General features: G+C 37.6%; 1 protein-coding gene across 1 annotated transcript in view; it reads left to right on the forward strand.

Annotated features, from left to right (window-relative positions):
• The window catches only part of LOC137154213 (von Willebrand factor D and EGF domain-containing protein-like), a 218675-nt gene that overhangs the window by 144975 nt on the left and 58321 nt on the right, over nucleotides 1-15379 (forward strand). Inside the window, exons 19-21 of the mRNA XM_067549903.1 lie at nucleotides 4093-4230; nucleotides 6577-6729; nucleotides 8766-8930. Of these exons, the coding sequence (XP_067406004.1) occupies nucleotides 4093-4230; nucleotides 6577-6729; nucleotides 8766-8930 (456 nt within the window). The remainder of the gene's footprint in view (nucleotides 1-4092; nucleotides 4231-6576; nucleotides 6730-8765; nucleotides 8931-15379) is intronic.

Raw genomic sequence — 15379 nt, forward strand, 5'->3', positions numbered from 1 at the left:
TTGAGATAGATTAAGAGGTCTATTGTAGCAGAACCACAAGGCCATACCTCATTAATCATCAGGCCTTAGTCAGGCACAAGTTCGAAGACATGTTGCTGGGACAGTGTACTCTTCTCTGCCTCGCTAGACAACTATTCTGACCACTGTGTAGAGGGTACAGAGCCATTGCCCCATGTCTTCCTGGTTACCTTTTGGGTATCTGCTGCTCCAGAGGGTACTAAACACGCAGCAATCCTCACAGTCATGGGAGCACATGCATTGCAACTGTGGGTGGCCCTCATGTGGAAGGTGTAAGTCAATGTGGATACTTTCAAGCTCAGTACTGAAAGTTACACTCCAGTTTCAAAAATGGAAGCAATCAAGCTCACACATAAAACACACACTAATGAAATAGATAGTATTGGCTGCTATACACCAGAAAACTGGTACTCTGTTGTAAGAAAGGTTACTAAAAGTGAAGTTAAAATGCCAAAATGCACATTATGAGATCATTATCATTGCCTATTAAAAACCTCACTTCAGTTTAGGAGGCAAGATATCCGTTTTCAACTAAAGCCAGCCAGCCAGCCAGCAGACTTTACCAAACCCTTATGAAAACAGAACAGTCACGCAACCCAGCAGCTCCTACCCCGCACCCTCTCTTTCAGCAATTTCTTCACTGCTCCTTCCTGTTTTCTCTTAAGCAACTGACATCTGTAAAGTTGCAGCTGGAATGAAGAAATATTTCTTACTGAGACATGACAACTGATATTATTGAGGGTAAGATACAGCCTAGGATTCCCTTCTCTAGCACACAAAGAAAATAACACAGGATCTTCTTTGTCAGCTTCCTTCGAAGCAAAGAGGATTCTGGGGGGCATCTCAGACCCCTTCCTCCACTCCCTCCCCCCCAACCCATGCTGTTAAAGCTCTATCAGAGCATGTCACCAGGCTGCATACATTGTACAAACTCCAGTGGTTTAATTGGAAATTGGCATTCTCACTGCAAGTTCTGAAGTAGGAAAGGGGAAGGGGAAGCAATATGCCAACTCCTTAAATAAAATAGATGGGATTTCAAAAGAGTGAGAGGCTAATAATGGGGAGTAGGGGGAAGAACCCCACAATCAAATAGGCAAGTCAGCAATATATTAATCAGAATCAGGTCAAGTCTCAACTAATATCTTCATTAAAGTTCAAGAAGATGGAGTAAATGGCTGTTAATGAAATCCACCGGTGACTCAGAATGTAGAAGGTACATGAACAACAATGAGGAATGAGAAAGGGCTTAGAGATATTTAAAAACATGGGCAGAAAATAAATTAAATGAGAGCTGGAAAAAGGTAAGCCAATGTATTTGGGAAGGACAGATTCAGATAGTCAGTGAGAGGAAGCAGGTCTCTTTCAAGATTTCTATGTAAGGCTGAGTATGGAAAAGAAATTTAGAAAAGCAAAGTATAGGATGAATATTCAAAAAATGTCCTAAGAGTGAAGTTGGTTGGAATCCTCTATTTGGCTGGAGAATATAGTCTCCCAAGGAGAGTGAGAGAAACCCCATTATTTGGGACTTTTAAAACTGTATTTGATAAAACATTCAGAAACGTACTATAGAGAACAATCCTTCATTGGGCCCAGGGAGATGGACTAGTTGACTAATAAGTCTTTTCCATCTCTCAGTTCTATGGGACTGATTCTGATTTCATTTTCACTGGCATTAATCAGGAGCAACTCTAGTGAATCAATGAGCCTGATTCTCCATTGAGTTGCACCAGTTTTATCCTGCTGCACTCTTTCATGTGGAGAGCCAGCCCCTTTTGGTATTATATTAGTATATGAGAATAAAGAAACCTATGATTCATGTAACCAGCTTGTCTTCATAACCAGTTTGTTGTTTATAAATCCTTAAGGGATATTTTCAGTATAATTCAAAGAACACCTTGCTTCTACATATATTTTGTTGGGACAATGAATAAACAGCAAGTTGAAGAATATTCAACACTTGTTATTATCCAACATATTATTATCCAACATGTTATTATCATGACTATGAAACCATGGGCTTATGACACCTGACTTTTGAAGGACACACTAGGTTTCACTGATCACATTTTTTCTTGCATATTTATATACAATATACATTGTTTTTGCTGTATTTTCCTGACCTAAAAATACTAAAAAACAAAAGCAACAACAAAATAAATAAATGATTGAGCGAAACAGGAAGACATCTTAATGTTTTAATAGCAGGTGAAAAATTATAAGCAAGTGAATCTTAAAGCCAGCTGGGAGGCAGATGATTTTACTTCGGGGCAGGTTCTGACAACAATATAAGCTCATCTTGATGTTGTGTTTATGTTTCAGTTCCCTAGAAAGCCATCAATAATCTAATGAGAAGGCAATGCTATCATGCTCAAGTGACAACACCATTTCAGCATCAAATCTTTACAAATGATAGTGAACAGGTAGTAGAAACAAAATGTTAACTCTTTTAAGAGTTTCCCAAATGCCATCTCTAGAGAAGAAACTTACTAAACACAGGATGCATTAATAAGTAGCTGTGATCCAAGTGAATTATATCGCTGCATTCCTGAACATGACATCAGAGTCTCAGTTGGTGTGGAAGTGAGAATGGGAGTAGGACATGGGCAGTATCTTTTGGAAAGTCTGGGAAAATGCTTCTATCTGATGATCTTAATACATGTCGCAAAAATTAATTAATTTCCCTTCAATACCAATATTGTCCACGGCACAGATGACAAAACCAAAACACATCAATATCCAGTGACTGGGAATAGAACCCAGGTATATTGAATCCATCCTCAAGTGCAGTAACTTAATTACAAAACCACCATAGATCCAGCCATAAAATAAATTGAACAGTCCCTTAATTATTTTTTTAAAAGCCTTTTTTAATTTTGGAACAAACTCAAGTTTCTTTTATGGTATATAATACTCCCAGAAACCTTCAGTGATATTAGAGCCCTATAATTCTAAATATTATTCTGTTACTTACTCTTCAGTATATTCAGTAGAATCGCACTCAGAGTTTGCTCGTGCAGCCCTCAGAATGGGTCATTCCTCTGTAAGTACAAGACTGATATTTCCCTTCTCAGAGTTTTGGTTGTGATACCATTTCTGCTGCTTCCCCATCATCCCTAAGTCATAGTATGCTACAGACATTCTGGATACTCTCCCTGAACCTTAGTTACATTGTTCATATGCCCTGAGATGGCCAGGAACTGTTTCAAGACCAATACCTTTACCAGTGATGTTAATCTAATCCCACCTTTACATTATTAAAATTAAATGAATTTTTAAAATCTGATTTAACTTTTCATTTATGTTGTTTGTTTGCCTTTTGCAATTTTCTCAATCCAGACTACTCAGTATCACTTTGCTTATTAGATGGTCAGTTTAACTTTTTGGTCAGTTTCCTTTTTAGGTTCCCCTGAACTAATCCAGTGCTGTAAATTTAGGATTGTAAAGACTGCAGGGAATGCAAGACACACGCTCTATTGGTCTGAGTTTTACGGTAGCTTATTTTTTAGAACACCTAAATTCTGCCCCAAATTTGCTTTGAGGGTGTTCCTTTAAATTACATTATAATAGAAAAGCATGAAAAATTCAAAAAACATCTGGTTATGTTGTAAGCTTTCTTCCAACCCAATCCTATTAGGTTGACAAGCAACAAGCTGTTAATAACATGGTTCAAGTAGAAAACAACAGCATGGCACGTTAGTACATAGCTCTCAACCTGCTGAAGTCCAAATGGTGACACTGGATTTTTAAATATATGACAAAGATCTCAGATAAAGGACATAACAAAAAAACAGCAGAGGCAAAAGCTTGAAATGAAGCTTCATTTCCTTAACATGTCTAAAGTTTTCCACAAGCAGTCTCAAATTCGACATTCTGATGCCAATAACTGACAGTAATAATAAACAGTGAGATAACGGCAGATTTAAGTGAGACTGGGGAATTCGGCTCTAAAATGAGTGATGTACCCTGTAATGAGTTTACAGTCGAGAGGTAAGCCTTAGTCTACTTGAACATTTTAGCTGAGGAATAAACACGGATCTTTCCTTCTTATTAACCTCCCCTTTGTTTTTGCCACAGGGCTTAGTTGTCAGGAAGATGTGAACGAATGCGAAGAGAACCTTTGTTTTCCTGGAGTGTCTTGCATAAACACCTTTGGATCTTATATATGTGGAACTTGCCCCAGGGGAATGGTGGGGGATGGTAAATCTTGCAGATGTAAGTGTTTTGCATGCTTTATTTATACAGGCAGACAAAAATTAGGGCCCACTTCTGTTTTCACTGAAGTTAATGGTGGTCTTGCCATTCACTTTTATGGGAGCATAGTCAGGTCCTTAAATACACAGACCAAGCTACTATAGTGTTACCAATTTGATATTCTCATATTAGGCTCTGTTAGCTGTAGATGTTGGTTTTTTCTAGTGTTTAAAATCTTTATTTTAATACGCAGTCCTACATCATATCTATGATTATTTTTCGAGTGCTGTCTGTGTAATCTACCTGCCTATTGCCATGGCATTTGGTCCCTGGATCTGAGTAAGTGTGGATCAATTAGCCCCCTTGTCTAGCCTACTTCACAACAGTTTCCTCCATTAAAACCATATTGGGATGAATGCAGAGCCCCTTCCATGGTGCACATGAGTTGTGGACAGGGTAACCAGATGTCCTGATTTTATAGGGACAGTCCCGATATTCGGAGCTTTGTCATATATAGGCACCTATTACCCCCACCCCATCCTGATTTTTCAACTTGCTATCTTGTCACCCTAGTTGTGCAGTCATCTATCAAAAATTGCTGTGTTTCCATGCTGAGGGGCAGCATAGAGCTTAAGTGGCAAGAAGGCACTTGTGCAAGTCCTTCACACATAAGTGAATTTCACCTGTACGTCTGCTGAGTGTTTGCAATACTGGATGCTATCCTCAGCTGGGCTGAACTCATGTTTGGCACAACAGGAAGGGTACGGAGGAAGTCAAAGGTGGCTCTAAGTCACCTTTATGCTTTCCTGTGTTCCTGGGGGCAGCCAGAGGCTACGCCAATCCCTACTGAAAATTAAAGCAGCCTTGCACCTGCTAGCACATTCTCCTAGAGACAATTAAGCCCTCCAGTGACAAGTAGAGTGCACTGGGCTCCACCTCTGCCCTCTCTGACACTGGAATGCTACAGCTCCCAGCTGAGCATATAACCAAAATCAGGAGATTCAACCAGGATTCGGCCATGTTGGAAAATCCTCATCAACCTCCGTGGCGTGGCTTAAGGTCACTTTGTACAGCTCCAGTAACGCAAAGGGACTCTCCCAGATGCAAAGAATATGACCCACTCTGTCTCTCTACTTTTTTCATTTGTGAAAACACAACTGCTTATCTTCAGTGAAAAGAATATTTTGGGGGAAAACAAATCGCCAATTGAAGTTCATTTGTAAGTGTTTCCAAAAATTTCAAGCAGTAGGAGACAGACTTGCCGAGATGTCTTCTCTTCCTTTTGTTGACTATGAAAGAAAACTGTAGATATTTTTGTGTGGGAAAAACTGATCTATAATTGAGGAATTATTGAAATCAATGTGCTGTATTCTGTCAGGCTTATTGAATCTTCCTTCAGTTAAATTGACACTTTTCTCTGATACAAATGTTTGCTATACTCTATTACTTGATCAATTTGAGTAATTCCAATGCTGCCTATGTGTCTGCTTTTCTTTTTTGCATTTTTGGTGTTAATTTGATTAACTGTCAGAGGAGGGGAGATTAAATTAAAAAACAAAAAAAATTAGCGTTCATTTGCATTCTCATTCAGTTCTTCCAGGCATGTGACAATTTTAAAGAATCATAGAATCACTTTCCTCTAACACAGAGCAAGGAGATTATTAGAATAATAAAAACATATTGTCTCTGTCTCTGCTTCATTGTAGAGTCTCTGCCTAGAACTTCACATAGCCTCTTCTTCCAGGCTTCCAGCTATAGATTGAACACAGACACACACACGTAACTTCCCTGATCAAGCTAGTTAATATGACTTTACAATCCCTAGCTCATACAGGAAATTGATATTTTTAAAAGCCCAGTGACCAATCCTTTCATTTTACATCCCTGTGCACTTAGTACAGGGGTGTCCAATGTGCAGTCGTTGAACCAGACCACAGATTTCTACAACATAGCTTACAGCTGCCCTCATTTTCATATCAAAGTGTGGGCCAGAGACACCATAGGTCCCAGCATTCAATGTGGCATCTTCATCTGAGTAGCCAGGCTACATTACACACTGGGACTTATGGACTCTTTTGCCAACTGCATCTCCATAGAAGACCACTATGCATATCAGGTGTCTCTCTCATTTAGGCATAGTTTGGGTGGTTTTGGGATCAGTATGTATTTTCTTATAATTTTTGTACTGAAGTCCTGATGACCTTCAGCAGCTGACTCATTTGCTTTGTTTGCATTTGTTTTATGGTTGGCTTCCAGGATAAATACATTTGGGGGTTATTTGATTTACTGTTGCTGGTGGTTTTTATCATCAATCACAGCTAAGCTCTAACATCTTGCTTCCCTGACCTCCATGCTTTCCTATCACAGCTTGGGCCACTGCTGACACTACAGATGATTTCATTACTGGTAATAATAATGCCAAAGGTGAATTGAACAAGATAGAGGTTGAATGGCCAATGCAACCCTTAGAGGCAAAGAAAGTTCCTGCAATTCAGAGTGCTAACACTAGAGACACACATGGTAAGTATGTAATATTTGTGCTCTGACATATTTCTTTTCAGATCTGCAATTTATGTACCAAGAATTCATACATTTTACATTCTTATAAACACAAATAACTGTTTCCAGTACATCATAATTGGACAGAGCTAAATGCAAAAAACAGAGAACACAACAATTTTGTATTATCACTCAAAAATGTGACATGGGAATGGGAACCATTAGTGTGGATGAGACTCATGATAGTTAGAGAGTTGAATGAACAGCTGATCTTTTGATTTGGTGGCCAAACCACAACACACTAGAAATAAAAAATATAAAATTATTTTGAGTCAAGCAAAACATTTTGTTCAACCCAAAACAATTTTTTCACCCTCTTTTCATTTAATTTAGTTCTGGGTGATTTACTTTTGTTTGTTTGTTTGTTTTGTTTGTTTTGTTTTTAAAGAAATCTAGCTACATTTTACAATGAAACGTCATGTCTACATGAAAAGTTGAAATGTTTCATTTTAAAAATGTCAAAACAAAACATTTGGGCTTTAAAAAAAAGAATTTCTGACACAACCATTCACCAAATTCAACCCAAATTTCAGAATAGTTTTGGTGAACCCAAAACTGCATTTTTCAGTGAAAAAATATTCATCCAAATAACTCTTTCCACCTGTAGATGGGTTAGCACTAAAATCTCTAGCCATGCCTATCTGTGAGGGAACATAATCACTCCACTTCTGCTGCCATTAAAAAAAAAAGAAAGAAAGAAAAAGACAAAGGGATTGATGCTTAATACGAAGTTACCCTAGTTACAGGCTGCCAGCAGTCCTCTCCTGGAGGCTGTGTCCAGCCCCGGAGTTAAGAAGGAGCTTCAGGAGTGCAAGAAATATAGACTCAAACCACATATTAAGAGTCAATTATGGATTTTTTGCCATAGCCTGTAATTTGAGGAGGGCAGGGGAAGATATACCTCTCCCAATACCTTTGTGCCTCCAGCAGACATCATGCCACCCAGAGTACCAAGCATACACTACAGTTGACCCTGGTCCACCCTTAACGGGGGGAATTCTTCACTCATCTTGTGCTGGCATGACACTGAAGACTGGCTTGGGCCACACCTCTTTGGGATTTATAGTACACTCAAGAAGCAGAATGAGGACTGTGACTCGCTGTTGTTCAGGGGTTCATATGTAGGAATTGTTTTCTGTGTCTTCTTACTCTCTTGTGCACCTGTACACAGCTAGCCACTATTCAAAGTAAGTCTACGCATTGTGTTAAAACCATATAAATCCATAAATATTTCAGTTTACTTGATACTTGTTCTTTTGCAACCAATGTACAGAATTAACACTGAAAATTTTTGAGTGTAATGATCTAGACCCCAGTGAAGACAGTTTAAAGAGAAATACAACCACTATTCAGACTTCATGCAGCTTTTGTTATCTATTCTTCATTCATCTTCACTATGCATTTCATCAGCACTTGTCAATCAGTGACAGCTGCTAAATCGCTAGATAATTTTTACTATTATTTAACTATGTACAAAAATAAATGAATTAAAATAGCCTTATGTCACCTAATGTTGGACTTTCCTGGGAAATGTCTAGATCAGAACCATATTACTTTACAGTATATTTCTAAAGGTAATGTACGTGTATGGCAAGGTTTGCCAAATAGATTCCAATGTTTTTTTAAATATGGGATATCTGAATAATGTAGTTTCTCACTCAGTTAATCTTTCACTTATGCTGAAAATTACAATTTCTATTCGGTCCATGATAAATGCCAAGCAACTCTGAGTAATAAACTTTAAAACACGTAATTAGAGGACTAATAAATCTTGCTTTAGTAGGAAACAGCTGTTCTGATACATTGTGCCTTCAGGACATTCTTATTTTTGGCACAAGATTTGGAGAACATTGTATGTTAATTATATTTTAAAAGAATAAAAGTAGTGTAAAGCCTTGGCTGGATTTTATAGTCACTGTTTCACTTTTAATAAAGATTTAATTCAATAAAAGATTCTTAAATAAAAGTTTAAGAAATGTTTTTGGATACTTTTTTAGGTCATACAGCACCTCTGCCACCTATTACCACCTGTGCCAATAGGCCATGCTTCCCCAGAGTCTTATGTGTTGATCGTAAACCTCCTGAGATTGGGTATATTTGTGGCCGATGTCCATCAGGCTTTTTTGGAAATGGCCGAATCTGTACACAAGCTTCTAGACCAGGTACCTTTTATCTTTGGGGGTTTAAAAATGTTTTTGGGGTAAGGTTATGAGGAAATGTAAGCTTTTGTCATGTTATATTGTGACATCCAGTATGTCTGTCTTATGTATAATGCTCAACCAGTCAAAACTTTGGGTCTGAATTTGAACAATCTAAGTGGCAGAGTAGCTAGAAAAGTCTCACAATCAGAAACACTTGGCTCTCTGAGTCGAGATAACCCAGACTCACCAGTCTGTCTGCCCCCAGGAACAGTTTTGCGATAAAGGACTTCATGGGTGCCATAGTAAAGAAGGATCACCCCACCTTCATTTCTACCAAAGCGCAAACATAACATTTCAAAGACACTTTGTGCCATTATCAATCAAAGCAGCACATGATTTGTGCCAATAGCACTCTGCCCTCCTTCGTTCCTGCTTCATCTGTTACAAGACATCCATATACCGACATGACCTGTAAGGGAGATGATAAGCAAGGAGACATGCAAAAGCAACTGTATCAATAGCTGAGGACAAGAGATCATTAAGATGACCAAACAATATTTCAGTCATGTGTTCCATAGGCTGCATAGTTTTCTGCCTTGGGGAATTCTGAAATTCAATGGATCTCTGAGGGTGGGTCATTAGAAGTTCTGCTGTGACGGAAGCAAAGATGGACCCTGACCTCAAATGGGAGGTAACAATAGTGCATCTAACCTCACAAAGGGTTCAACACACCACCCATCCATCATCAGAACTTGCTTCCCAAGCTTAAAGAAATGTACAAAATTCTGTCTAATCGCTAAGAACAGTCAGGATCATTTTTCTTTTCTTATTGCTTCCTGCCCAAAATGAGCTAAGCAAAGAATTCATGTTTCATTGAGGATCTTTTTAAATTGTCTTCAGTCTTCAAATTGGACTCTCCTGATTTCCAAGTTACCCCTTCAAGCCTTGTTCTGGCAAACCCGACCCTCCTCCCACTTCTGTTACAAATCAATGGTGATCTTTTAGTGAATGTTATCAAAGAGGAAGGAAATTTGCCAATTAGTGTAGGTATCATCCAACCACTTTGAACTGCATATTGATTTTAGCCAGTTTCCCTGAATTTACATGTCACAGGAACAAAACCAAACATCTTTCTAGCAAGGGGTATGTAGGTATGATGGTATGTTGCTAAGTTAGTCAGAGCCACAAAGATAGATATTGATTGTTTTATAACTTGGTGAGGCTCTAAAAGCAGATGAGCAAAAAAAATAAAGAATTGTGCATATACATAAGCTAACCTTTCCATTGTTGCACAAGGCTGCACTTTGCTGTGCTAATGAAATGTTAGGATACATAATCTATGTCCTCAAGGTCATTCATATGCCATTGCACAGGCCATTGCATACATTCTACAGTCTAGGCATTTTATTGATATTGGTACAAGATATTGATAGGGTAAATCAGATACACTTCTTGCATTGTAGTTATAGAAATACTAATTGAAGAAGCTGTGTGTCTTCTAAAATGGAATTTATCTAAAAGGTGCAGTTTATTATGATCCATGCATGCCGTTCACAGCTCCAAGCAAGATTTAGCACATTTCCTAATATCTAATTCTAAAACTAATACATGTTTCTTTTAAAAGCAATTTTTATATCAGAGATTGCATAATCCTGGAGGGACGGGGGAACTTCAAGATTCAGCTATTAATAGGACCAGCCTGAGTATTTTGGGGTGGTTTAGCAAAATGATTCTTTGGTTACATCCGAACTTTAAACTGGCCTGTTTTATGTAAGTCATTTGAGTGAGAGAGTCTTTACTACTCTCCTCAGCCTCCTGGACCCCACTTGCTTGTTCCTTTCAACTTTAGCAGTCAGAATATCTTTTAAAATGTTGGCCTACATTTCTAGCCCTTTTCATTGCAAACATGGGTGCCTAAAGTAGGCACCTATATCAAAGATCCTGCTACTCTCAACTCCCATTGAATTCAGTGAAAGCTGCGAGTGCTCAATAATTTGTTCATAATTCCAGGGATTTCACAGAGTTGTGTATAGTTCTCTTATTTCTTGTGTGTGTTGAGTAAGGGGCAAATATCATGTTTTAACTTTTACAGATGACATGCACCACTACTTCGTTGCTTTGTGTTTTTATTGTACCATTTATCTTGATTTCATTTTCAACACAAGTGCCCTTGTATAACTCTAGAAACATGTATATTTCAAGGTAAAAAAAAAAAAAAGTAGTTTGCTTTAATGTGTAGAAACAAAGCAAATAGCTACAGTAACTGAGCAGAGGAAAACTGACCACAAACAATTAGTTTGCATTTGTGTCTTAATTTATATCCAGAGTGCTAAGCTTAACTTTCTTGCATAAACGCTCTGTTGGTTTAAGCAGGCATACCATACTTGATGTTTAAAAGATATAATCTGAAATCTTTTAATTAAATTTACGTACATTTATGGATTATGATTATTATGAAATCCCCCTGTCTGAATAACAGCATCTCTTCCTTGTAACTTGTATCATTCATTAAACAAAATATACAAAATTCTCTCCAAGTTGCTAAAGTGCTTGAGAAGGTACTGAGATTTCATACCAGTTGTTTCCAATGCCAGAAATTTTAATCTAAAGCTCTTTGTGCTAATTCCAATTTTCATTTTTTGCTAGACGGCTTTGACTTGTGTTATATTCAATTGTCTTGATTTGAGGATTAAGGGATAAGTATGTTTTGATACAGAAATTGCAAAATTAGCCATCTTTACTAAAATGCCTTTGTACATTAGCTGAGGTGAAAAGATGCTATTTCATGCCTACAGAAAATTGTTTCCTAAAACCGTCTCTGATGAGAAGACACACATTCATGTCTTTCCATTGTCATTTATAAATACCAGCATGCCATTTGCTGACCATTGTTCTATGGTAGGAGTTAATTTACTGATGTACTTGAGTTACAGTTAACTCCACAATGCCCCAGATTAGTTTCTAAGCTATATTTACCTACTCTGTCAAGAATATGGGCCTAATTCTGCTCTCACTTGCACTTTTTTTTTCTGGTTTACACCTTTAGTTTATATATGGTTTACACCTAACTAGATTTCAGCACAGTCATTCTTTATTTATACCATTGTAACCCTGAGGACAGTCATGCCCTGTCTCAGAAACTGTATGAGGTTTCATGCACTTGGGGAAGTTTATTGCTTTTTTTAAAAAGGAAACTTTGTGTTTATTATTTTTAGGCAAAAAAAAAAAAAAACCCACCACCAAAACAAACTCCTATTTACCAACAAACAAACAAACAAACAAACAAACAAATAAACAAACAGGTAACCTAATTTAGTAGTAGTATCAATATTCCCTTATTTTTGCTGCCAGTGTAATGAAAAGGAAAGCCTAAGGCATTTAATCCTATTCTGCTGCTAGTCACCGCTTTCTGCTTTGGATAAAATATCTATCACTTCTTTGATTGGGGGTGGGGGGGCATATTAAATGAAACATACAGTATCACTGGTCGTATTACTGGCATTCTTGGCTTCACAAATAGGAAAACTAATGTGTCCTAATGTGAGGTAGTGGTGGCCCTATTGGTATTGCATGTTGCAATAACAGTGCTAGTCAGAAGTTACAGATATTTGTCTATTCTGGTTTAATCAGTCAGAGCCACAGCAGTCCCTATCTGTCTTCACTTTTGTTAGCAAGTTAGAGGGTTAGTTGTCATCAGAAAAGATTTATTCTTTTCCCGTTAGTAAATCAACAATTTACTGGACAAAGCAGTACCACATCCATCACTGATAATGGACTGTTTGTTCAGAGCCATCTCTTTATGCTTCTGGTTTAGGACCTGGAGATCAAGGAAAAGGATTATTTTATCATCTCCATAACTGAGGTGTGCTCTCTTGCTTTCCATTTTCAAAACTACTGCTAACGTGCTACCTAGAGTGGTTAATTTACAGCATTATAGATATTTGACACTTGATGTATTTTTTATTTGCTTGCTATTGGTTATCTTGAGGTACCCATTACTTTACATTGTCACTTTGTGGCATGATTCTGAATTCAGTTTGGCTTTATATCAGTGTGATTTCAACAGATTTACTCCTAATTTATGCCAGTGTGAGACCAGAATTAGTCCTTGATTTTTCAAAAAAACCAAGTATTTTAACCTTAAAGCTTAAGAGTATATATTTAAAACATAATGCTAATGGTATCATGTTAGATGTTCATGCTATTGTTATCATTACTATCCATACTGAGATCTACTACTGGTCACAGGAAAAATAAACAACTCTTGAAAACAAGCAAGGTCTGAGCCCTGGTCACCAATATGAGGTTTCAATCTTGCAATTGACTCCAGTTAGAAGGATCTCTTCCCCACTGCAGAGCCACTTACAGGACTGTGTCTTAAATAAATGACTGAAGAACGTAAAGGACCTGATTTCTCTTTATTTCTTTTCAAACAAATTGGTGAACCTTCACTAAAAAACACAGTCAAGAACTTGATTCTTGTCTCATTTACTTTGCTGTAAATCATAAGTAACTCCACTAAGACAATGGAATCATTCTGGTGTGAGTGAAATGAGACTCCAGCATGGAAATAGTTGTAGAGATTAAAATATTTTTAAGATATGCACGTCACACATAGAAAGTATTAAATACAAGAATATAGATACATGAGCATTTATATAGTGCTTAGCAATCATTAACTAACTTATCCTGACACCATCCCTGTGAGCTAAGTATATAAATTGCAATACTCAGCTACATGGCAGGAGCATTTTGAGGCTTAATTTATTAATATTTGTGAAGTGTTCAGAGATCCTTATAAGGAAGGCAATATAGAAGAGCAAAATAAGTAGTACTAAGTATTATTCTCCTTATACACTGGGGGGAAATTGTGTTAAGTGACATGATCAAAATCACACAGCATAATGAGTGAGAAAACTGGGATTAGAATTCTGAAGTCCCTGGCTGCCTGTGTCATGCTCCATCCTTTAGACCCTTTGCACATTATGCGAGGGTTTATCATTTTGCTAAATTCAACCCAGAGGACAAATGTACGCACTACAATCTTTTGTGCTGCGTTGACACATCATAAGATAATGGGACACCATGGTAACAGAAGTATTGTAACACTGCATCAAAATGTCATAATAGGATGGCATTTGATGGAAGTGGTTTTGGGACCATTGAAGGACTCACAGCACTCAATGTGGCATGCAAGATAACTTCGAGAGTATCAAGATGATTCTGGAATTGTTGGGGTGGGTGGTCTGTGCTTTCAATGCATATCTAGTTACAGCTAAAAGCAGTCTCCTATTCAGCTGGAAAGAATCTGATAATGTTTCCAGTTGTTTTTTCCTTCTTAATGATATCCTCTAAAATACTAGCTATTTCCAGAAGAATATCAAAGGAAGCTTCTATAGTATATTCTATGACCCAAATATAGCATCCTAAAGTAAACACAGTGGGAAGAATATATTTAGATAATTTAAAAGAAAAATGGTTTCCAGCTTTGCTTATCCATATACTCTATCAATCTAGAATTTGTTAAGTGCCAGCAGTCCAGATGATATATTTTGCAAATGATGTAGCTCAGCAATAGGAGACCAATGAAGCCCAACTCATAAAACCACCAGGGAAAGGACAAAGCTATATGCCATGAATAATATTTACATTCCATCAGAACATCAAGTATAGATTACAGTTCTTTCCTACCAAGACCGCGCTGTTTTTTTGCTTAAGCAATCACAGTGCCATCATGACTTTTAAGAGGTAATAACAACAACCTAGTCTCCAAACAAATAATCTATAGAGGGCAGAGGCCCTGTAGTTTGTTACAGTGGCAGAACTGAGAGCCAGATTATTTCCCTTTTTACATTTTCAAACCCCTTTAATCACATAGTAGTAATATCATGCAGCTTTTAAAGGGAGCAGTTCCTGTTTTCATAAATATGGTCGAGTTGCAGTTCTGTTAAAGCCACTTAAAATTACAGATAATTCATATTGGGCCAAACTCCTGGTCTCATTAAAATCAAACTGTAGTTTTTCTATTAAAGAAGAAGTAACAGCAGCTCAAAAGCTGGGCAAGAGAAAGGAGTTATAAGCATTATAAAGAAGAGTAGGGCTTAATGTGGAATACCTAGACTCTCTGAACCAAAGTATGCTATCAGGAGCAAATTAGGCCTTCCGAGGTTTACATTGGCTTCCATGCAGCTTGCTGGGGGTGAGATTTTTAGAATGAGACCCTAAAAACCAAAATCCTGTCTGCTGTGTGTTGTTTTCATTATCACAAGGCATTTTTCATTAGGACAGGGGTTTGCCCCATTATCCTTAGCCAAAGTTAATCAGAGCCAGGCTGTGACTGCTCACTCACACTGGCTCTGATTAACTTTGGCTAAGGATAGTGATCCACTGAAGTGACTGGATCTACTCCTGGAATGAGACAATATTCAATGCAGAAAAATGCATCAGAATCTGGAATAAATTGGTACATT

This window comes from Emydura macquarii, unplaced genomic scaffold, assembly GCF_026122565.2.
Source record: "Emydura macquarii macquarii isolate MOO-44397 ecotype Brisbane River unplaced genomic scaffold, CSIRO-AGI_Emac_v2 contig_1253, whole genome shotgun sequence".
Taxonomy (NCBI): domain Eukaryota; kingdom Metazoa; phylum Chordata; order Testudines; family Chelidae; genus Emydura; species Emydura macquarii.